Source organism: Leucoraja erinacea, chromosome 19 (assembly GCF_028641065.1).
Source record: "Leucoraja erinacea ecotype New England chromosome 19, Leri_hhj_1, whole genome shotgun sequence".
Lineage (NCBI taxonomy): Eukaryota > Metazoa > Chordata > Chondrichthyes > Rajiformes > Rajidae > Leucoraja > Leucoraja erinaceus.
Genome location: NC_073395.1, coordinates 6,451,099 through 6,473,444, shown reverse-complemented (window position 1 = coordinate 6,473,444; position 22,346 = coordinate 6,451,099). Strand labels below are relative to the sequence as shown.

General features: G+C 42.8%; 1 protein-coding gene across 3 annotated transcripts in view; it reads left to right on the top strand.

Moving 5' to 3' along the window:
- Nucleotides 1-16,577, top strand: part of dnm1l (dynamin 1-like) — a 34,425-nt gene extending 17,848 nt beyond the window's left edge. For 2 of the 3 annotated variants that reach the window (XM_055650172.1, XM_055650173.1), the window contains 12 exons: nt 881-1,012; nt 2,860-3,066; nt 3,161-3,281; nt 4,723-4,878; nt 6,415-6,504; nt 8,997-9,089; nt 10,978-11,034; nt 11,709-11,786; nt 12,207-12,389; nt 13,441-13,550; nt 14,258-14,417; nt 15,354-16,577. In XM_055650172.1, coding sequence (XP_055506147.1) covers nt 881-1,012; nt 2,860-3,066; nt 3,161-3,281; nt 4,723-4,878; nt 6,415-6,504; nt 8,997-9,089; nt 10,978-11,034; nt 11,709-11,786; nt 12,207-12,389; nt 13,441-13,550; nt 14,258-14,417; nt 15,354-15,410 — 1,444 coding nt within the window. In that variant the 3' untranslated portion in view covers nt 15,411-16,577. The remainder of the gene's footprint in view (nt 1-880; nt 1,013-2,859; nt 3,067-3,160; nt 3,282-4,722; nt 4,879-6,414; nt 6,505-8,996; nt 9,090-10,977; nt 11,035-11,708; nt 11,787-12,206; nt 12,390-13,440; nt 13,551-14,257; nt 14,418-15,353) is intronic. The other variant, XM_055650174.1, reaches the window with a different exon arrangement.
- The last annotated feature ends 5,769 nt before the right edge of the window (nt 16,578-22,346 follow it).

Below are 22,346 nucleotides of genomic sequence, written 5' to 3'. Positions count from 1 at the left end.
CCCTATCTCCTTCCTGTACTCTGTCTTGTCATCGTTCACTATGGTGGTGTTATCTACAAATTTGTAAATGGAGTTGTAGCAGAATTTGTCCCCACAATAGGCTGGATAGCAAGGGGCTGAGACTCATCCTTGTGGGCACCGGCATTGGCAGTTATTGTGCAAGATGTTTTGTTGCCTCTCCTCACTGACTGCAGTCTGTGGGTCAAGAGGTCAGGGATCCAGTGGCTGAACGGGGATTCTGGCTCCAGGAGTTCAGAAATGAAGTTGTGACCACAGTCTTAGAATAAAGGCTGAGGTGAGAAGAAACGTTTTCACCCAGAGAGTTGTGAATTTGTGGAGTTCCCTGCCACAGAGGGAAGAGTTAGGAGAGAGTTAGATAGAGCTCTAGGGGCTAGTGGAGTCAAGGGATATGGGGAGAAGGCAGGGTTATTGATTGGAGACAATCAGCCATGATCACAATGAATGGCGGTGTTTGCTCGAAGGGCTGAATGGCCCCCTCTTGCACCAATTTTCTATGTTTCTATGAATATAGGTGTTGAAAATTCAAAAAAGAAAGGTCCAGCAGGCATGTCAGCGTCTGGGGTTGATTGATGTGGTTTGTTTCTTCTTCTTTCGTGTCCGTCTTCCATGTTTCAAATGTTGACATCGCTGTCATCGTCCGTCCTGAAAAGGACGCAAGCTTCTGATGACAATCAGTGGAAGCCGTCACTTGTTATAATAGATGATGGTGATAGCAGCATTAGCTCAGGATACTTCCACGAGGAGGACGCTTCTGCTATGGGGGCCGTGTGGTTTGCTTATCACGATTCTCAGCAACTAATATAAATTGTTTTTTGGTCCTCTAATTGTTGTACCTAAACGATATTTATCTATTTTTTAGGAGTCAACTGGATATCAACAATAAGAAACCTGTGGCAGATGCTTTGAAGGATGAATATGCGTTTCTACAGAAGAAATATCCCTCACTTGCTAACAGAAATGGAACCAAGTATCTAGCCAAAACTTTAAATAGGTAATATTGTGTTAAACTGACATATCGACAAAGGCATAGTATATAAAGTCCACTCCTCTGTATCCTGTGTTAAGATCATTCTTCCACCCAGGCACTGAACAGCCAGGAGAATCGTTATTGAGCCGTGACTGGTATTTGTCAAAGTTTGCCAAAGATGACCTGATAATTTCCTGTCGATCCACACTGGTGGCTACAGATTCAATGATACAAGTTACAGTGAAATGTTTAGTTTTGCATACAACACAGTAAAGTCTGGTGTGGGTGACAGGGATTTTATTTTACACACAATATTTGATTGTAACCTCCATACTCTGCATTTTTCTAAAGAAGTTACCTGTTTTTGTGGGGGAAGCTGCTGTTTGCACTGCACATTTAGATCGACTGTTTGTATTGAGAACTGGCATGTTGTATGGTAAATGGCTCGTTGTGTGTCCTGCACTCAGCCTGATTTTCCAACTCCTTAGATTTGTATTTACTCTTCTTGTCAAGTGGACCATGCTTTGTTTTGCATGCTATCCAATCAGGTCAGATAACACTACTTATGATTACAATCAAGTCAAATTTGAATACAATAGATAGAACAAGGATACAGAGTATAGAATATAGATCTCAGCGTTGTAGCGCATCAGTTCCATAGACAACGTCCAAAGTCCGCAATGGATAGAGGTGAAATGGTCAGTGCACTAGCTTACAGTAGGATCATTTACAGAGGGGAAGAAGCTGTTCCTTAGTCTGATGTGCACTCTTTCAAGCTTTTGTACCTTCTGCCGGGTGGGAGCAGTGAGAAAGGAGAATGATTGGGGTGGGACTAGTATTTGAATATGTTGTCTACTTTGACTGAAGCAGTTCATTGTTCTATTTTTTTTGTAGCAATTCTTTAAAGAGAGAGATGGTGCAGTTCCACTCTTTCATCTCTTCCCACAGCCTCAGATTGCAGTGGCAAGTCAAGGTTCAGCCACTTCTCCAAAACATCTTGGTGGTCCGATTAATACACTGGGTTTTCTGAAAGACTTGCTTGTCCATGACAGTCACTCACCTGGAATGGAAGATGCAGTGAGATGACCTAAAGTGCAAATAATTTGCCATTTGCCGGTCGATGAGTTGGATTTAATTTTCTACTTGTAACATTTATCTACAATTTTCCTTTTTTTGCTGTTGTTCAGAGTCAATTTTATTGGAACGATGCCTGGATTAGGGGGTATTCACTACAAGGAGACGTTGGACAGACTTGGATTGTTTTCTCCGAAACAGCGCAGGTTGTGGGTGCGACCTTAGAGAATTATATCAAGTTATGAGAGGCATAGATGTGGGGCATAATGCCCCTGTCCCACTTAGGAAACCTCTGGAGACTTTGTGCCCCACCCAAGGTTTCCGTTCGGTTCTCGGAGGTTGCAGGTGGTTTCCGGAGGTTGCAGGGAGTGGAAGGAGGTAGGGAGACTGACAAAAACCTCCGGGGACCGCACGGAAACCTTGGGTGGGGCACAAAGTCTCCAGAGGTTTCCGTTCAGGTTTCCTAAGTGGGACGGGCATTAGAAACTTTTCCCAGGATGGAAAAATCAAATACTAGAGGGCATAGCTTTAAGATTAGAGGGGCAAGGTTTAAAGGAGATGTGCGGGCCAGGTTTTTTTTAACACGGAGGGTGTCGGGTACCTGGAACATGCTGCCAGGTGTGGGGGTGATTGTGTAATTTAAAGGACTTGGATAGGCATGTGGATATGCAGGCAATGGGTAAGGGTGATGGTCTTGCCATCATGCTCGGCACAGACATTGTGGGCCGAAGGGCCTGTTCTTGTGCTGTACTGTTCTATGTTCTAGATGTTAATTTTTTTTTGTTTGTGTTTTTTAGACTGCTCATGCACCATATACGGGATTGCTTACCGGAGCTTAAGACCAGGATTAACGTGCTGGCAGCCCAGTACCAGTCTTTACTGAACAGTTACGGTGAGCCAGTGGAGGACAAGAGTGCCACGCTTCTGCAGCTCATTACCAAGTTTGCAGCTGAGTATTGCCAGACTATTGAGGGAACAGCAAAATACATTGAAACATCAGAGCTGTGAGCATTGCTGCAACTTGTACATCCAACACAATTATCGTGCTTCAGTGATGACATGACTACTTAACCACAAATTATTTTATATTCTTTCCAGTTGTGGTGGAGCGAGAATATGCTACATATTTCATGAAACATTTGGGCGAACTTTGGAATCTGTGGATGCACTCGGTGGACTGAATACTATTGACATTCTCACTGCAATTAGAAATGCCACTGTGAGTAGTCAGAAAATGTTTTTTAAGAGTTAAGGGGCTGTCCCACTGCGGCGACCTAATCCGCGAGTTCACAGACGAGTTTGCCCTCGACTCAAACTCACAGCATGGTCAACACGTGGTCCTAGGAGGTCCGATGAGGTCACTGGAACTCTCCATCATCCTCGAGGGAAGTTCCCGTATACTCGCGGCCTCAGCTCGGTCACGGAAAATATTTCAGCATGTTGAAAGATTTTCCGCAAGTAAAATTTGATCGGCATGGTTCGTTTTAACGTAGTGCAGTGGAGTGGGGTCGCTATGTAGTTACAGGCAGTCAAGGGCAGCCGTAGGCAATCTCCTTCACTGACCGGGCATTTTGCTTGGCTCATTAGAGTTTTCAGGACTAAGGAAAACCGAACGGTAGGTAAAATACCCGCTAAACTTTATTATATTTCTTAAAAGTGTCTCCACTCGTTCTCCCCCCTCCCCCCTCTTCTCTCCCCCCGCGCGCTCTCTAAAGGACTTAACGTTCACTGTGCAGCCATCTTTTACCTTTCTGTTCATCGCGGGTGTGAATTTCAGACAGCGCTCCCCCGCTTTCCCTGGCCCCCGCCTTTGCGATGTGTTTGTGTGTGTGGTCGGTCGATCCAACTCAAGGTTTTCCAGGCGAGTGCCCTCGAGCTTGAAGGTCGAAGACGCTCTTCTTAATTCATGGATTAGGTCTCCGCAGTGGGACAGCCACTTTAAGGTTTTGAGTGGTTGAGGAGTTTTCCGTGTTTTGGTCCCTTTTACATGAGGCCTGATGTGACCATCACTGGAAAATGACAATTCATCAACGTGGTGATTCCCTCATGTCTTGTTGCAATTTTTCTGGGTTCACGATTCCTTCTTTAGCTCCTGTGTGTATCTAAAGCCGTAAGGCAAGCACTAGTCGTCTGCTTGCTTGAGAGATCTCCAGATCACCTGCCTACTGAGTACACGCTGACCATCGATCACCCGTTCACACTAGTTCTGTGTTATCCCACTTTCCCATCCACACCCTACACACCAGGAGCAATTTACAGAGGCCAATTAACCTAGACTTTGGGATGTGGGAGGAAACCCAAGCGGTCACAGGGACAATGTGCAAACTCCACACAGCACCTGAGGTCAGGATTGAACCTGGGTTACTGGTGCTGTGAAGTTACGAGATGTATTTGGTGGGGGTGGTGATCAATATTTGGGCCTTTTCTCTACTTGTTTTTCACATCGCCCAGATTTGAAATGCTTTTTATCATCCTTTATTGTTTTTTTTATGATGTCTGTTCATTTTAAATATATGCTCCTCAGATCTTCCTGGCAACTTCCTTCATAGAAGGAATAGACCAGGGAGAAAGCATGCTGTGTCATTTCTGTTTCGAGCTTTGATATAAATGTTATTGTGCTTCTGGAGGAGTGAGATATTAACTCGGTCTGTTGCGTTCAGGGTCCACGTCCGGCACTCTTTGTTCCTGAGATCTCCTTTGAGTTGTTGGTGAAACGACAGATTAAACGTCTGGAGGAACCCAGCTTGCGATGTGTTGAGCTGGTCCATGAGGAAATGCAAAGGATTATACAGCATTGCAGCACATACAGCACACAGGTACACACTCAATCATTCTCTTGTGCTGCAAGATGTTATTTGAAGCTTGCCTATCCGAATGTCATAGAAACATAGAAAATAGGTGCAGGAGGAGGCCATTCAGCCCTTCGAGCCAGCACCGCCATTCATTGTGATCATGGCTGATCGTCCCCTATCAATAACCCGTGCCTGCCTTTTCCCCATATCCCTTGACTCCACTAGCCCCTAGAGCTCTATCTAACTCTCTCTTAAATCCGTCCAGTGACTTGGCCTCCGCTGCCCTCTGTGGCAGGGAATTCCACAAATTTACAACTCTCTGGGTGAAAACGTTTTTTCTCACCTCAGTCTTAAATGGCCTCCCCTTTATTCTAAGACTGTGGCCCCTGGTTCTGGACTCGCCCAACATTGGGAACATTTTTCCTGCATCTAGCTTGTCCAGTCCTTTTATAATTTTATATGTTTCTATAAGATGCCCCGTCATCCTTCTAAACTCCAGTGAATACAAGCCTAGCCTTTTCAATCTTTCCTCATATGGCAGTCCCGCCATCCCAGGGATTAATCTCGTGAACCTAAGCTGCACTGCCTCAATCACAAGGATGTCCTTCCTCAAATTAGGAGACCAAAATTGTACGCAATACTCCAGATGTAATCTCACCAGAGCCCTGTACAACTGCAGATACAGCGTGGAAACAAGCCTTCAGCCCACCAAGTCGACACTGACCGTTCAATGTTACCCCACTTTCTCATCCAAGCCACATACATTGGGGCAATTTACAGAGGCCAGTTAACCTGCAGACCCACATGTCGTTGGGATGTGGGAGGAAACTGGAGCACCCGGAGGAAACCCCGGTGGCCATAGGGATAACGTGCAAACTCCACACAGACAGCACCTAATGTCAGGATCGTACCCGGGTCTCTAGAGCTGTGAGGCAGCAGCTCTACCAGCAGCACTGTGCCACCAGTTCAGAAAGATTTATTGGGATTTACTATCTTTATCATTGCAGAAATAAACCAATTTTAACACAAAATACCTGATAATTTTTCCCACTTTGAGATTATCTTGGAGCTGAAGTTTGCAACATGTCTTTGTTAATTAAGAGTATATGTGAATAATTAAAACATTCAAATCTACTCAACTAATAGATTTATTTTTTTAAAGTACTGAAAATGTAAAATAAAAACAAAACCATTTCTAAATACTCTACAGGTCAGGCTGCATCGGTGGGAAGAGAAACCGAGTTAGTCTTTCACGTTGCAGACCTTGGTCAGAATGTTTATTCCTAACTAACTGACCAGTATCTGCAGTTTCTTGTGTCTCTATTTAACTGTTGATTTTGGGCTAAATACTTATCTCTGTTTATCTTCCCATAGATACAGCCTGACCTGGCTTGCTGAGTATTTTTAGCATTTTGTGCTTTCAGTTTAACTATTTAGTCCATTCTGAAATTGGATCTATTGACCAGGGTTGACCATTGGCTGTTATGTAATGCAGAGAGCTGACTTCTGTAGTGCAGCTCAGTGTTGGTCTTCTGCTTCACCTCGTCTTCTCTCTCTTAGGAACTGCTCCGATTTCCCAAACTCCACGACGCCATCGTGGAGGTGGTGACATCACTGTTGCGCAGGAGACTGCCAGTCACTAACGATATGGTACGTTGCTTTCACATGATAAGATTTACGCTTCGATTTGTAGAAAAAGACTCAATGTGAACTGTTGAAACACGTTATCTCCGTCGTGATTCTGATTTTTTTTAATTGCATCGAAGACATTCTTTCATCACTCTTGTTGACTGAAAAACAATTAACTTGCTATACCACCCTTGTGACCTCCATGTGGGTCTGGTCATTTATAGTGTCAGAGTTATACTGCACGGAAACAGATCCTTTGGCCAACTAGTCCATGTGTTTTAGAAACAAAGAAACATAGAAAATAGGTGCAGGAGTTGGCCATTCGGCCGTTCGAGCCAGCACCACCATTCAATATGATCACGGCTGATCATTCAAAATCAGTACCTCGTTCCTGCTTTCTCCCCACATCCCTTGATTCCATTAGCCCTAAGAGCTATATCTAATTATCTCTTGAAAACATCCAGTGAATTGGCCTCCACTGCTTTCTGTGGCAGAGAATTCCACAGATTTACAACTCTCTGGGTGAAAATGTTTTTCCTCATCTCAGTCAGAAATGGCCTACCCCTTATTCTCAAACTGTGACCCCTAGTTCTGGACTCCCCCAACATCGGGAACATTTTCCCTTTATCGAACCTGTCCAATCCCTTAAGAATGTTATATGTTTCTATAAGAACCCCTCTCATCCTAAATTCCATTAAATATAAGCCCAATCGATCCATTCTTTCATCATATGTCAGTCTAAACTTCTAAACTTTTCCTATCCATGTAGCTGTCTAAATGTCTTTCAAATGTTGCAATTGTATCCGTTTCTGACACTTTCTCTGGCACTGCCTGCCACCCACTGCATGAAAAAGTCACCCTTTAGATCCCCATTAAATCTCACCGTAAACCTATGCCCTCCAGTTTTAGACCCCTACCCTGGGATAAACACTGTGGCCCATTCACCTTATCTCCAGCCCTCATGATTTTGTACATCTCTGTATGGTCTCCCACTCTGCCTCCGACACTTCAGGGTAAAAAGGACCCAGTCTCTCTTTCTAAATCAAGCCCTTGATTCCCTGACTCGCCATTTGAAATCTTGATGGCTCACTATCTGACCCTGGTGAACAGGCAGGTGGTAGATATTTGAACTGTTGCTTTTTAAAAGGTGCCGTTGATCACGTGTAATCCTGGATGATGGTTGCTGCCCATCCACTTTGAGTAAAGAAAATTCCCACACAGTTATAAATAGCGTTTTTTATATATTTGGGCTGCTAATTCTGGTTCTGGACGTTCTCCCTTACTGGAAACTTCCGCATTTACAGTGTCTTATCATATTATTGTGTTTTTTTAAATTTAGATTGGGACTCAACTTATAGAATCTTCCACATCACTCTTTATCTTAAGAAAGAATCCCATCACATTATGGTCGGTCCTTCTCAAGGGCTTTTGAACACCAAGGTTGCTAATTGATCCTTTTTCATCCCACAAGATTCATTCTGGGATGAGTGCTCAGGATGGTGTTTCAGAGGCTTTTAGATAGACGTATGAATATGCAGGGATATTGATCATGTGCAGGCAGAGGGGATTAGATTAATTAAGCATTTTTTTGGCAGGGACATTGTGGGCTGAAGGGCCTGTTCCTGCACTGTTCTAGCCTCTATGGCCTGCTTTCTAGTTCACTCCTTCTGAATGGAGGGCAGAAACTGCCACACAGACATTTTAGAAATTCCTCCTTCATTGAATAGTTACTATCTAGGCCGGCAATGCAGATATCCCCTTATTGCATGTACTGCTAATTCCCCCTTTGCCATCCCCAACATCAACACTACTGTTTGGGGACCTGTTCCATTAACATTTCTTGGCCCTTGGTAATTTTCTCTAATTATTTAGATTCCACATCATGTGTGTGAATATCTTACAGGAGATCGAGATTTAGAGAGGGAAATGCAGAGAGACTCCTTCAGCTCAAGACAAGATGAGAGATGAGTAAGAGAGCAGAACCGGAGAAACAGTTCTTGGCGATTTGGAGGGCTGAATGAAAATTGCAGTGAGGTCATGAATGGATCAACCCCAACCTTAACCCTCAAAATGGTATATGTTCTTTAGACTTTAGAGATACAGCACGGAAACAGGCCCTTCGGCCCACTGAGTCCATGCCATCCATACACCAGTACTATCCTGCACACTAGGGACAATCTTACCAAAGCCAATTAACCTACAAACCTGTGGGTCTTTGGAAGGAAACCGGAGCACCCAGAGAAAGCCCACACAGTCATTGGGAGAACGTACAAACTCTGTACGGACCGCACCTGTTGTCATGATCAAACCTATGTCTCTGGTGCTGTAAGGCAGCAACTCTACCACTACGACACTGTGTTGCCTTATTGCGATTATTTGTAAAATTCTGGCCCATTTCTGATATAATTGGACATAAATATTAAAGCCTACAGAGGGAGTGAACGTTTCATTTAAAGATCACTTAAACCCATATCCTTGCACTAATAACATTTAATTGTTTTAATTACTTCTAGGTCCACAATTTGGTCGCCATTGAGTTGGCGTACATCAACACAAAGCACCCTGACTTTGCAGATGCCTGTGGAGTTTTGAACAGTAACATCGAGGTGAGATTTATAACATTTCTGTTTTCCATCTAGTGTTTATTACCTTCCAATGCTGAATTAACAATCTGCTATATAGTTGTGTGTTGTGTAGTCATTTATTTATTGCAGATGTTTGCAATATTTCAAATATTGAAGTCAGACTTCAAATTACAATTCTGCAAAGTGGGTGATTCATTGTCCAGGTATTTTATTTTTGTGGTTAACACCCCAGGATGTGGCGTGCATTGTCTATCTTAGAAGGGGCATGAACAGCTTTATTTAGCATTGCGTGGATATACTGTGCAAAAATAGGCCTCTTTATTGATGATTGATATTTTGATGATGGCCATCTTTATATGAAAATAAGAATGAGTGTCTGGGTCCGAGTTCTAACTTTTGAGACACAGCATTGTCTCTCAAAACTGGTGTTGGCCAAGTATCTGGCACTGATGATTACAGCACATTAAAACACAATCAACCATATAACCCAGGGACATGTCCTGAAATAATCATTTCTTCATCTCTATTGCTGAGTGCCCCTATATTTGTGGAAGGGAATGCATTATTTTCAATTGTCATCTTGGTTGATTTCCAAGTGAATTGAATGAAGTCCTGGTGACTCCTCTGCAGACCTTGCGGTTGCCTTGGATTTGATAGAAATTAGTAATTATCGTTGATTTTTCTAAATTATACTTTCCTCTGCAAATGTGTGGCACAAGACTTTATCTAGTGGGTTTTCTCACTTCTATTGTATGCCTGTGTTGAATAAAGGTTGAGGGCAGCAACACACCTTTCCATATTCTCCATGGATGCTGCCTGACCAGTTGAGTTAATCCACCACTTCATCTCTGCATTTCAGTAGGTTTGATGGGAGCATTGTTATTAATTATCAATTTTAATCATTACTATTACCCATTACTATTACTATAGTTAGTCATAAGGGATAGGATAGAATTAGGCCCTTCGGCCCAACAAGTCTACTCTGCAATTCAATCACGGCTGATCTATCTCTCCCTCCTAACCCCATTCTCCTGCCTTCTCCCCGTAACCTCTGACACCTGTCCTCAACAAGAACCAAGAGTCAAGAGAGTTTATTGTCATGTGTCCCAGATAGGACAATGAAATTCTTGCTTGTTGCCTATCTCTGCCTTAAAAATATCGACTGACTTGGCCACCGCGGGAATTCCCACGCCTGAAGAACGGTCACGACACGTGAAGTCATCGGTCCATTCTCTCCCCAGATGCTGCCTGACCCACTGAGTTCCTCCAGCTCTTTGTGTTTTGCTCAAGATTCCAACAACTAAAGTTCCTTGTCTCTACATAAATGTTGGTATTTAAACTTTCCTAACCAAGGAAGTAACATTTGCAGTTACATTAGATAATTAGGAAAGTTATTGATAAGGTTAGGATATATATTGAATGCTCTTATCCAGCGATAACCTTCCAAATCTGGGTTCAAGTACGTATGCTCTTCCATTGTAGTGCATTGGAGCACCACTGGAGGGCACCAGGGAGGCATTTGTGGCCAGGTGGTTTTCTATTGAACAAGGGAGAAATTGTCCAGGAGTGTTTCTGGGCTGCTGTCGTGCACAGACCCACTGCTATCTTGGTACAATGGCCAGGAAGATGGGAGTAGGTTGGTCTGTAGAAACTCAGAACTGCAGGTGCTGGTTTACACAAAGTGCTGGAGTAACTCAGCGGTTCAGGCAGCATCTCTAGAGAATGTAGATAGGTGACATTTTGGGTTGGGACCCATCTCCAGACTTGTTGGTCTGACTGCCTTATCTTGGATAACGGATACCTTTCCCCCAAGGATACAAAAATAGGGCGTATTATTCTTAAGTTTAATTTTTATCTTTCTTTTTTCAAAGTCTGACCTTTGTATTCAGAGTGTGGTTTGTTTTCTCAGGAACAAAGGCGTAACCGATTAGCAAGGGAGCCACCCTCTGCTCTGCCTCGAGAAAAGGTAAGATTTGATGTGCCTCAAGTTGGGTACATTCAGGCTGTCTCAGCCTGGCTGGGCACTTGCCTCTCTCTCTGTTAGGGGGGTGATGGTGGGCAGAGGTGAGGGTGAAACATACCAATTGGAAAGGGAATCAAGGCTTTTGTTTAGCATCAGTCTGAATAGGTATTAACATAGTTTGGGTTCATTATTGTCACATGTACTGAGGTACAGTAAAAAGTTTTGTTCTGCACGCTATCCAACAGATCAGATACTATATATAGATACAATCAAGTCATACTCAAGTACAACAGTTACAGCAAAGGGGAGATACAGAATATAGTTCTGTGAATGTTGCCAGGAAATTGTAGGTGGCAAACAGAGTGGGAACCAAAGGGAAAAGCCTTCAATTAATCTGCTTTCGTCTTTTAAACAAAAAATAATAGCCCTTGCTTCAAAAAAACAAAAAAGGTTTATTGGAAGTTGAATATCTCTCTAACTTTTGACTTGCATGGTTTTTGCCTTGGCAGTATTTCTGTATAAACAACTTGTTGCTTTATTAATGATCTATTCATATTGTTTGTTTAATGGGGATGCGATTGTAAGAATGCCCGCTGGTGTAAATGAGTTGTTTCAAACGTACACTTTCTCCCTCACCTTCGCCAATTTACTTTTTCTACTTTTCCTCCATGGTGCAGTCTTCTAAAGTTCCCAGTGCCATGTCTGCTCCTGCCCAGGAGTCTGCTGCTGTTGCTTCTGCTGAGCTTGAGGGAAAGGTTGGTCACCTTTCTGCTGCATCCTTTGTGTTTCACATCTAATCATATGCTGCCGGTAGCTGCCAAGTCTATCAGTGTTTTGAACATACACTTTGCAGCCACTGCTTTTTCTGCCAATTTTATGAAAGGGATTGATTTGTCACTGACCTCTCTCGCGTGTGTAATGTCGTCATCTCCTGTGTAATCTCCTATGTGCTGTGGCAATAAATTAGATAGTAATGTAATGGTGGCGATGGAGACATTTGTATGTATTTCTGGGAAAGCAAATCTTAGGTGTGTTTTGTGATTGTAAGTGTTCTGTGTAAACTGGGGTACTTTCAGAGATCATTTACAGTGCTTTAAGGGGTTGTCATTTAAAAATGGAACCATTCACAAATGTCTTTGTTCCTGATGTTTTCTGTGACCCCCCCACTACCTCAGCCTTTAACGAAAGAAGTTCAGATACAGAATGGGAATCAGGATGCAGCATCATCTGGAGGCTGGAGAGGGATGTTGAAAACATCGTCTGCACCAAAGCCAGATGATGGATTTGCTGAAGAGAAGCCGAAGCAGCTGGCTGCTGGCAGCCCCCACAGAGGGCCGTCGGTAAATTTCCTCGATGTGGTAAGCAGCAAGTCTGTTCTCAATTACTCTCTCTTTCCCTTGGACAGCAGCAAGTACAATATCAACCAGTTCAGCAGCTTCCCAATACAATGGCTTCAACACGTCTTTCACTGTCAAAGCATGGTTGCCTTCCCTTATTAATTCCATCAAATCTCGTCTCTCGTTATTCCTTCTTTCCTCTATGAATAGAGTTTAATTCAAAGATGCAGCATGGAAACACATCCTTGTCCATGGATCACCCGTTCACATTAGTTTTATATTATTCTCATTTCTCATCCACTCGCTACACACTAGGGGCAATTCACATTAATCTACAAACTCGCACGTTTTGGAATGGTAGGAAATGCTTGCGGTCACCTGGAGAACGTGCCAACTCTGCACAGACAAGGTCAGGATTGGACAACTCTACCAGCTGCTTCACTGTGCATGGACCTCTTTCTGCCGGAGAATGACTGAAAATATTATTGGTTGTTGGTTTAAAATAAATACTTCTTCCAAAAACTTACAGTGATTCTCGTGCAGACAAGTCATGTGTAGGAAAAAACAAGGTTTAAACCCCTGTCCCACGGTACGAGTTCATTCCAAGAGTTCTCCCGAGTTTGCCCTGATTCGAACTGGGAGATTTACGGTAATGGCTGCTCGTCAGTACTCGGGGCTCTCGTGGACATTTTTCAACGTGTTGAAAAGTCATCACGACTCTTCCCGTGCTTGCCTGCCGTTAGCGAGTCTTCCCGTGCTTACCTGCTGTTAGCGCTAAGAGAGGTCCCCGAGCTCCGACGTACCCGCTACTTTCATTCTCCGTGCTTACCACGAGTTTGATTTTTTTTAACACTCGGGAGAGCTCTTGGAATGTACTCGTACCGTGGGACAGGGGGCAAGTGAAGAAGTGTAAATCCTGGCTATTGTAAAATCAAAATACTCAACTGTTTTATTTTCTTTCATTGTGCCAGTGATTTTACCTTTATATATTGTAAACAATGCAAGTAGTAGATGTCTTTGTGTTTCTGTTCTTTACCACGTGCAGTTATTTATATGGGTGTTATTTTTGCAGCGCGTTCCTGTTTCACGTAAACTCTCGGCACGGGAGCAGCGAGATTGTGAAGTGATTGAACGACTGATCAAGTCCTACTTTTTGATTGTGAGAAAAAATATCCAGGACAGGTAGGTTTCATCATTGGAAGTGGGAGGGTGGGGGAGAAATGGATGTGAGTCCAGGTGTGGCACAGGGGATGGGTTAAGCAGCTCAGTGACACTAGGGTTGCAAACTCCCCCTTGGGGTTTGGGTTCAGATATAACCCTTCCAATTCATCATATTCTGTGCTGGGAATGTCTGAAAATGAAATATGAAATTCTATTTCTCAGCACTTGGTGCATCCAAAGTAATAAAGGAACTTTACAATTTGAAAGATCACTTAGATTCAAGAGGCACCAGTTATGTAGTGCAAGATGATCTACATCAGATACAAAAAATAAGCATATTAAAATTTGATAACATTTGTCCAATTTAAAATGAGAACTGTAATAATCTGTTCTATAATACAATACAATACAATTTATTTGTTATCATTTGAACCCAGAGGTTCAAACGAAATTTGGTTTCTGCTGTCATACAAACAAGAAGAACCAAGACACAACACAATTTACACGAACATCCATCACATCAACCCCACAACTCGGGCGGGAGAAGTCGCCGTTGCGGAAGTCCTGAAAATTCTATTATCTATTGTAGAACTGTAATAGTTATTCTATCACTGCTACTTCTTAATTATTTTTAATACAGTTAAGTACTTGTTTGCCTATTTAGTTGTTATGAATATATTGCAGTGTCATATGTCGAAAGCAACACTTATTTCTTCTGCTCTTCTTAGCGTGCCAAAGGCTGTGATGAATTTCCTAGTTAATTACGTAAAGGACAATCTCCAAAGTGAACTGGTTGGACAACTGTACAAATCAATGCTCTTGGATGATCTCCTTACTGAGTCTGAGGATATGGCCCAGCGCAGGAAGGAAGCTGCCGACATGCTGAAGGTATTGACTGATTGGTTTACAGAAACAGCATGGAAACGGGCCTTTAGGCTGACAATGGATCATCCGTTCACACTAGTCGATGTCATTCCACTTTCACATCCACCTCCGACACACTAGGAGTAACTTACAGACGCACGTCTTTGGGATGCGGGGGGGAAACCCACGTGGTCATAGGGAGAATGTGCAAACTCCACACAGACAGCACCCAAGGTCAGGATCAAACCTGGGTCTCTGGCACTGAGACAGCGGCTCTACAAGCTGCACCACTGTTGATGATATAAGGAAAAATCTTCAATGAAAAATATTCATAGAATTACTTTGCTAATTTTTCAATTAAGTATTTATCCCTAACCGGATGACACTGCTCTCCAAAAATTGTTTAAATAAGTAAATGTCTGATTTTACCATTGCTTTTTGGTCCACTGCAATCAAACTCACACCCTCCCGTATATCCACTTATCACTTGCCAGGCTTTGACCTGCTCCCAGCTTAATTCCCCCCACCCACACTATAAATCAGTCTGGTCCCGACCTAAAACATCACCTGTCCATGTTGAAGGGTTTCGGCCCGAAACGTTGCCTATTTCCTTCGCTCCATAGATGCTGCTGCACCCGCTGAGTTTCTCCAGCTTTTTTGTGTAACCTTCGATTCTCCAGCATCTGCAGTTCCCTCTTAAACACCTGTCCATGTTGCCAGTTACTCCACCACTGTGTTTGATTTGTAAGCCACCATCTCCAGTCCCTTGTTTGTACATGTCAATGTCTTATCATTCTAGAATAACCCTGTCCATGGAATTTTTATCCTATGGTACTTTCTATTCTATTGGCTGATCCTTGTACCTAACTGGTTAAGGGAAGCATGTAAAAGAGAACGGATCACAGGTACTCACTCAGGACGTGTGGGAAAGCTGACTGAATGCTGCTTCTTTCCACACAGGCCTTGCAACGAGCCAGTCAGGTCATTGCGGAGATACGAGAAACACATCTTTGGTGAAGCCGGTCGACTACATATCCTGAAGTTTCCCCAAAAGGACAAAGCAATTACTTGAATGTCGCTGAATTGAAACAATGCACTGTTTATTTGCTAACCGTGTTTAAAAAATATATATATTTATGAACTGTTGGCTCTGGTACTGAAGAAAGTTGTAGAAACACAATGCCATAAGATCTTGTCTTTTTTGTAGTTGTTCCTATTGTGTAATATCAGCTCGTAGTTCTGTGGTGATAAAACACGCTCGTTCAACCATTGGAACCTTGTGCCTCCATTCCAGCTTCTTTATCTCTCTAATGTCTGCTTGTTACGTGGGAAATTATATCCTATTAAATTGTGTACAGTCCCAACATACAACAACATATTATTTTGCTCTACCAGTTTTGCCGATGAAACACATGATATTGCTGCTTCACCTTCAGAACAGTTCTGTTCGTGCTTGGAATATGTTATAACTTTCACCCGAGTTGTCCCTATTCAGAGCAAAGGACCAAGTACCACCCTTGTAAAAATGTCGTCCTGGGTTGCAGACCTGATAAATCCGAGCATCTTCCCCGTTGACAAGGTGGGAGAAATGGAGTGGCTGGAATGGGAGCCAGTGCTGGGACCAGGCAGTGAGCAGTCAGTGCAGGAGTTAGAGGCAGGAAATGTTGACCAGGAAGTAGGCAGCAGGGGTTTCAGGACAATCAGAGACTGCTGCTTTGTTAGTGCATCTCTACAGGGATGGATGTGAAGACTGAATCAGGGAAGAGTGTGACATTTATGTCTTGGGGGGGAAAAAAAGTATTTAAAGCAGCCATGACACTGAGATTATGGAGAGAAACACACTTGATCTAATGGGAGGTTATGACATGAATTATACTCTGCATCCCCAATCAGTTGTTGGTGGCTTTTATTTGTAGCTGGTTAACTGGTGCTGAGTTTCCATTTTGGGGTTATGTAAATTTGTTGAGACAGAAAGTATTTCTCACTGATGTCACCCTAGCTCTCTTCTGAAAGTCACTCAGCACAATCCTCTCTTCCACTAATGTTGTTATTTTTCTATTTGGTTTGTGATTTAACATGCAACACAGATTAATGTACTTCCAGAAAACAATCCTTTGAAAACAGGAAGTTATACGAAGCGTTTTCATCTGCTCAAAATGAATAAAATAAAAATATTAATGCAAATATCAAGAGTCATGAGGTACTCTGCTTCCAATGTAACTAAACTGTGGATGGGAGTACAATACTAACCACTGTGCAACCTTCACATAACAAAGATATCAAGGAATAACTTTAATCTCAGGACAAGGGGTCACATCTTAAGGATAAGGGGGAAATCCTTTAGAACCGAGATGAGAAGAACTTTTTTCACACAGAGAGTGGTGAATCTCTGGAACTCTCTGCCACAGAGGGTAGTTGAGGCCAGTTCATTGGCTATATTTAAGAGGGAGTTAGATGTGGCCCTTGTGGCTAAGGGGATCAGAGGGTATGGAGAGAAGGCAGGTACGGGATACTGAGTTGGATGATCAGCCATGATCATATTGAATGGCGGTGCAGGCTCGAAGGGCCGAATGGCCTACTCCTGCACCTAATTTCTATGTTTCTATCTCCACATTACAAGCTAGCCACACCAGCCGTGAAACAAACATTTATCTCATTTCCATCTCGGCAGATATAATATTTTTTATATATCTGAAGATGGGTCTTGACTCGAAATGTCACCTATTCCTTCTCTCTAGAGATGCTGCCTGTACCTGAGATACTCTGGCATTTTGTGTCTGAGATTGCACTGTTGACTGTGAATGTATATTTAGCACAAGCAACCAAGTAGAAATCTTCCAGCTCAATTATAAGACACAATTGAATATATTGTATGGTAGTTCACTATGTCTGTTTGTACTTTAGAGGATTATTTTTATCCGTGGCAGAAAATAAAAGGGCAGAGCATATGTTCCTTATTTTTCTTTTGCAGAAGCTACAAAATATAAAAGTGTACAGCACACGAACAGGCCTTCAGCCCACAATGTCTGTGTCAAACATGATACCAAATTAAACTACTTCCTTCTGCCTGCACGTGCTGCATAATCCCTCCATTCCCTGCATATTGATGGTCCTATCTAAAAGCCCCATAAAGACCACTAAAATGTCTGCCATAATCACTGCGTTCCAGGCACTCGCCAACCTGGTAAAGAAAAACTTGCCCCGGATATCTCCTTTAAACATCGCCCCTCAACTTAAAGCTCGGCCCTCTAGTCTGATATTACCCACCTGGGAAAAACATTCTGACTGTCTGCTTTATCTAAGCCTTGCATAATTTTATTTACTTCTACCAACTTTCAGCATTTAATTAAAAACAATCCAAGTTTGTCCAACTTCTCGTTTGATCTAATCCATCTAATTCTGGTAAACCTCTTCTTTATCCACAAAGCCCGAGTCCTGTAATCATGTCCAACCAGAACTGCATGCACTACTCCAAAAGCTGCCAAACCAAAGCTCTCTAAAGCTGGATCATGACTTCCTGACTTTAATACTCATTGCAGGCACACCATATTTAAGAAATGGACAACTATAGGGGGAAATCATTGCTACTGATGTTCGACCTGCTGTGTTACACAACACACTTTCATAATGGTTTGCTGGACAATGATCAATTCTGAGCTCAGCTGGTGACCAAAACCAACTGATTCAGCACTACAAGAAAATGAGTCTGGGTTCTTCCAATGCTTGCAGTTCAGCTATTCGCTGATTGCATCCATTTAAACATTTGGATTTAACACAAATACTGAGGCATACAGGAAGTTATTGCATGGCTATTAAGTGAATTGTAGGAACTTTGTTCTGCTCGTTGCAGTGAACTAGACAATCATGTGGTCCTTACACAGTAGCGATCGCATCATCTTTGTGACTCTAATGTCAATCTTTAAGTTTATCTGCTGTTAGATTTTTTTACAGGAGAAAGTTTCCATCAAGGCTTACTTAGCATGAATGTGTCCCATTGCGTTATCCTGTACAGTACTGTACAGCATAGCAGAAGATTGGTTTCAATGAAGAATCTCATAAATAACACATTTCAAATATAGATGCTGTATGTTTGAGGAAGGAAACATGTTTGAAATGGGTAGGGCATTGATTTAGCTTTTGGCTCATTACAAGGTACAGTGGAAAACTTTCAATACAAATCAACCTAGTTTAAACTCAAGTACAATAGATAGAGCACAAGGAAAGATAGAATGCCAAAATATAGTTCTCAGCATTGTAGTGTATCACTGATGCGGTGTTTGAAATTTGTACATTATCATTTATACTTTGCACCACACTACACAACCTCTACAAATATGTTCAATCAGTAAATTATATCCTGAAAGGTTTTGCATTAAGACATGAACAAAATTCAAACTGCCAGGAGTAGAGCTTAATATAACACGAGTCTGAATAAAGGTCCTAATCTAAAATGTCACTGATCCATGCTCTCCAGGGATGCCGATGTACTCCAGCACTTTGTGTCTTTCCTTGCTAAACTAGCATCTGCAGTTCTGTGTTTCTATATATTGTGAGGAAGTTATGTACATCAGCTGTGACAGCATTAGCTTTGCACTAAGCAGCTTCACAATGAACAGCAGTCTCTAGAAGCTTGTTTTCAATGGAAGCTTTTAGCCTCCTCATTGCAGGCAGGGTGAATGGCCCTGGTACAGAAATGTGCAACTGCGCAGACGATTCAGAGTTGAGTTATAATAGCTGTGAATCACTAATATGTGTGACATACTATGGGGTGACATTCAGATGTACTCTCGTGTTTGGGATCTTTACACTGAGATGGTCACGGTCAAATTTCATGTCTTGGCTTTGAGACCAGGCTGCCACAACTGATCTCAGCCATATATCACAGCTCATGACAGCATCAGAGGTCACATACCCTCTCTACGCCTGGACTTTTTGTATGCTTTAATTTTGACAAGGAGGAGTGGTGGCACGCTGCACTAAGATATGGCAACTTCCAAGGTGCACACACTACATATGAATCCCTGAACTCATAATGCAGTACTACTCCCTCAACGTACTGCAGTACATACTACAAATTCTCTCACAGTGACCGCCTTATACAATACTATACAACTTTTTTTTTTATCCCAGGAGGGAAATTGATCTGCCAACAATCATAAAATACACAAAACATGAAATTAAAATGACAACTGGAAAGAATTGGGGATGAGTAAAGGGGATGAGTTGGAGGTGGGGGAGGGGAGTCAGTCTACCCCACGACAGAAGAGGGAGAGTTGTACAGAATGTCAGTAGCACTGTGGTGCAGCCATTAGTGCTGCTGCCTCACAGTAACAGGTGCCTGGATTTGAGTGTAGCTTTCTTCACTAATTTTCTCCCACATTCCCAAAATGCCCTGAAAGGACATCACAGGAGAAATTAAAATATGTAAGCAAGTATCAAAAGAAGGTTGATTGGCATCTGTGAGAAAGAGTAAGTGGCAAGTTATAGGGAAATGAGAAGGGATGGGACTGAGGAGATTCATCTGCTGGGAACACAGCATGAACCCAACAGATTTAAGGCCTCCTGCCTCGTAAGTTTGTAACCTGAGAGCTCAAACAATGAGCCCATTCTCAGAGTCCACATGGACGCACGAGGTTGGCAGACACAGTTATCCTGGGATGCATCTTCAGGTTTTGGTTTATTATTGTCAGGTGTACCGCGATATAGTGAAAAGCTTTGTTAAATCTTAAGAACGACCAGGGTATTGGGGTTTCAGGGGTGATAGAGTAAAGTATAAAAGGGGAAGAGGTGTTGCACTACTGATTATGGAGAACCTTATGGCAATACTGAGGAGCAGATCCAGGAGGGATCGGCCGTTGAGGCTCTGTGGGTAAAACATGGAAACAAGACGGGGCACTCACTTTGGGATTGTGCAACATTGGAACAGATATGTAAGTAAATCACAGTAGTTTGTAAAAACAATAGGGGGGATTTTAACTTCCGACAGTAACTGGGAATGCCGTAGCCTGAGGGCACAGATGGGTTGGGGGGGGGGGGGATTTGTAAAATTCCCCCACATCTGTCGAGGTTTTTTTTTAAAAAGCATTAGGTTACAAGTCCTAGGGAAGAGGCTATACTTGAACTTGGATTGGAGAATGAGGATGGGAAAATGATGGAAGTGTCTGTGAAGGGACCCATTGGGAACAGTGACTGTCATTCAGTGAGCTCCAAGGTAGTCAGGAAAAAGGACAAGTTTGGTCCTGAAGTTAGTTCCTTGAATTGGGAATCGGCAGACTTTAATACTACAAGATAGCACAAGATGGAAGTAGGTTAGATGCAGCCGTTGCAGGATAAAGTGGGAGATGTTTAAAAGCGAGATTGACTTCCAAATTAGCATGATCCTTAGGGGAAGAGAGGGGATCAGATTAGGGAACCTTGGGCAACAAAGGAAATGGAAGGCTTCCTCCTGAAACTGAAGGAAGCGTATGTCAGGTACAGGCAACTGGTATCCAATGAGCACTTTGAAATTTCTAGAACTTATGAAAAAGAGTTGGGCAAATAATGGACACAGATTGGTCTTGGGAAGTAGGATTGAGGAGAATCCCAAAACATTTTTGCAGTATATCAAAAGCCAGAGAATAGCCAGGAAAAGCATAGCTTCCCTCAGTGAAATTTCTGTGGAGCCCAGGAATATGAATGGGATCTTAAATACATATTTTGCATCGATGTTCATAAGGGAGGAGAGGGAATGTTGATTATTCTGCAAACATTTTTTTTTCAGGAAGGAAGAAGTGTTAAAGGTATTGGCACAGATAAAGGTGGATAATTCCCCAGGTTCTGATAGTGATCTTATCCAGGATACGACAGGAAACGGAGGAGATTGCTGGAGCTCTGGCAGATGTTTTTGCATCTTTATTAGCTTTGGGTGATGTATTAGAAGTCTGGGGGATTGCTAATCTTGTTCCCTCATTCAGGAAGGTTAGTGGGGATAACCCAGGAAATGACAGGCAGTCAACCTTAAACAACACACAACGTGCTAGAGTAAATCAGTGAGTCAGGCAGAATCCATCAGAGATGCTGCCTGACCCGCTGAGCTACTCCAGCACTTTGTATTTGGAAAGGCATGGAATGATTAAGAAAAGCCAGTATGGTTTTGTGCCGGGGAACCCCTGTCTTGCAACTCTGCTTGCATTTACTGAGGAGGTGACGGAGAAATTGATGAAGGCAGGGCAGTTTTGGTCTCATACAGTAGGCCATGATCCAAGGTGTGAGGGCAAACCAGATGTAAAACTGGCTTGGTGATAGGAGGCAAATGGTAGGGATGGAACATTGTTTTACTAGCAAGAACCCAGTAACTGGTGGTATGATATTGGTGCTGGGACCTTTGTTGCTCATCAGATAAATACATTCATATTTCCCTGAAAGTGGTGACACAGATGAATAGAGTAGTGAGGAGTGCCTTGGGCAATTTGCCTTCAATGGCTGAGGCATTAAGTATCAGAGTTGGGATGTCACGTTGCAGCTGCACAAAACGTTGGTTAAGCTGCACTTGGAGTATTGTGTGCAGTTCTGATCGACACATTACACAAAGGATGTGGTAATATTAGGATGGGATTCCCCGGGATGCTGCATGGAATGGAGGGCTGACATTTCATTGTACAGGTATCTGCAAATGTACGTCTCTTCTGGCCCGAGGATCAAAACTAAGTGGCCACTGTTTCAGTATATGGACCAAGACATTTAGAACTGGCATGAGAAAGTTCTTCACTCAGACAGCAGTGAACCTGTAGACTTTCCTACTGCAGAAGACTCTGGAGGCAGAGATGCTAACATATTTAAGAAGGGGGCGGTTAAGAGATTTTCACACAAAAACCAATTGAGAGCAGACGAATTTGGAGAAAGGATCACCCACGATGATATGAACAGAGCAGTAGGTGCTCAGAACCAAGTACATTCCTCCCCTCCTCCTGTTCC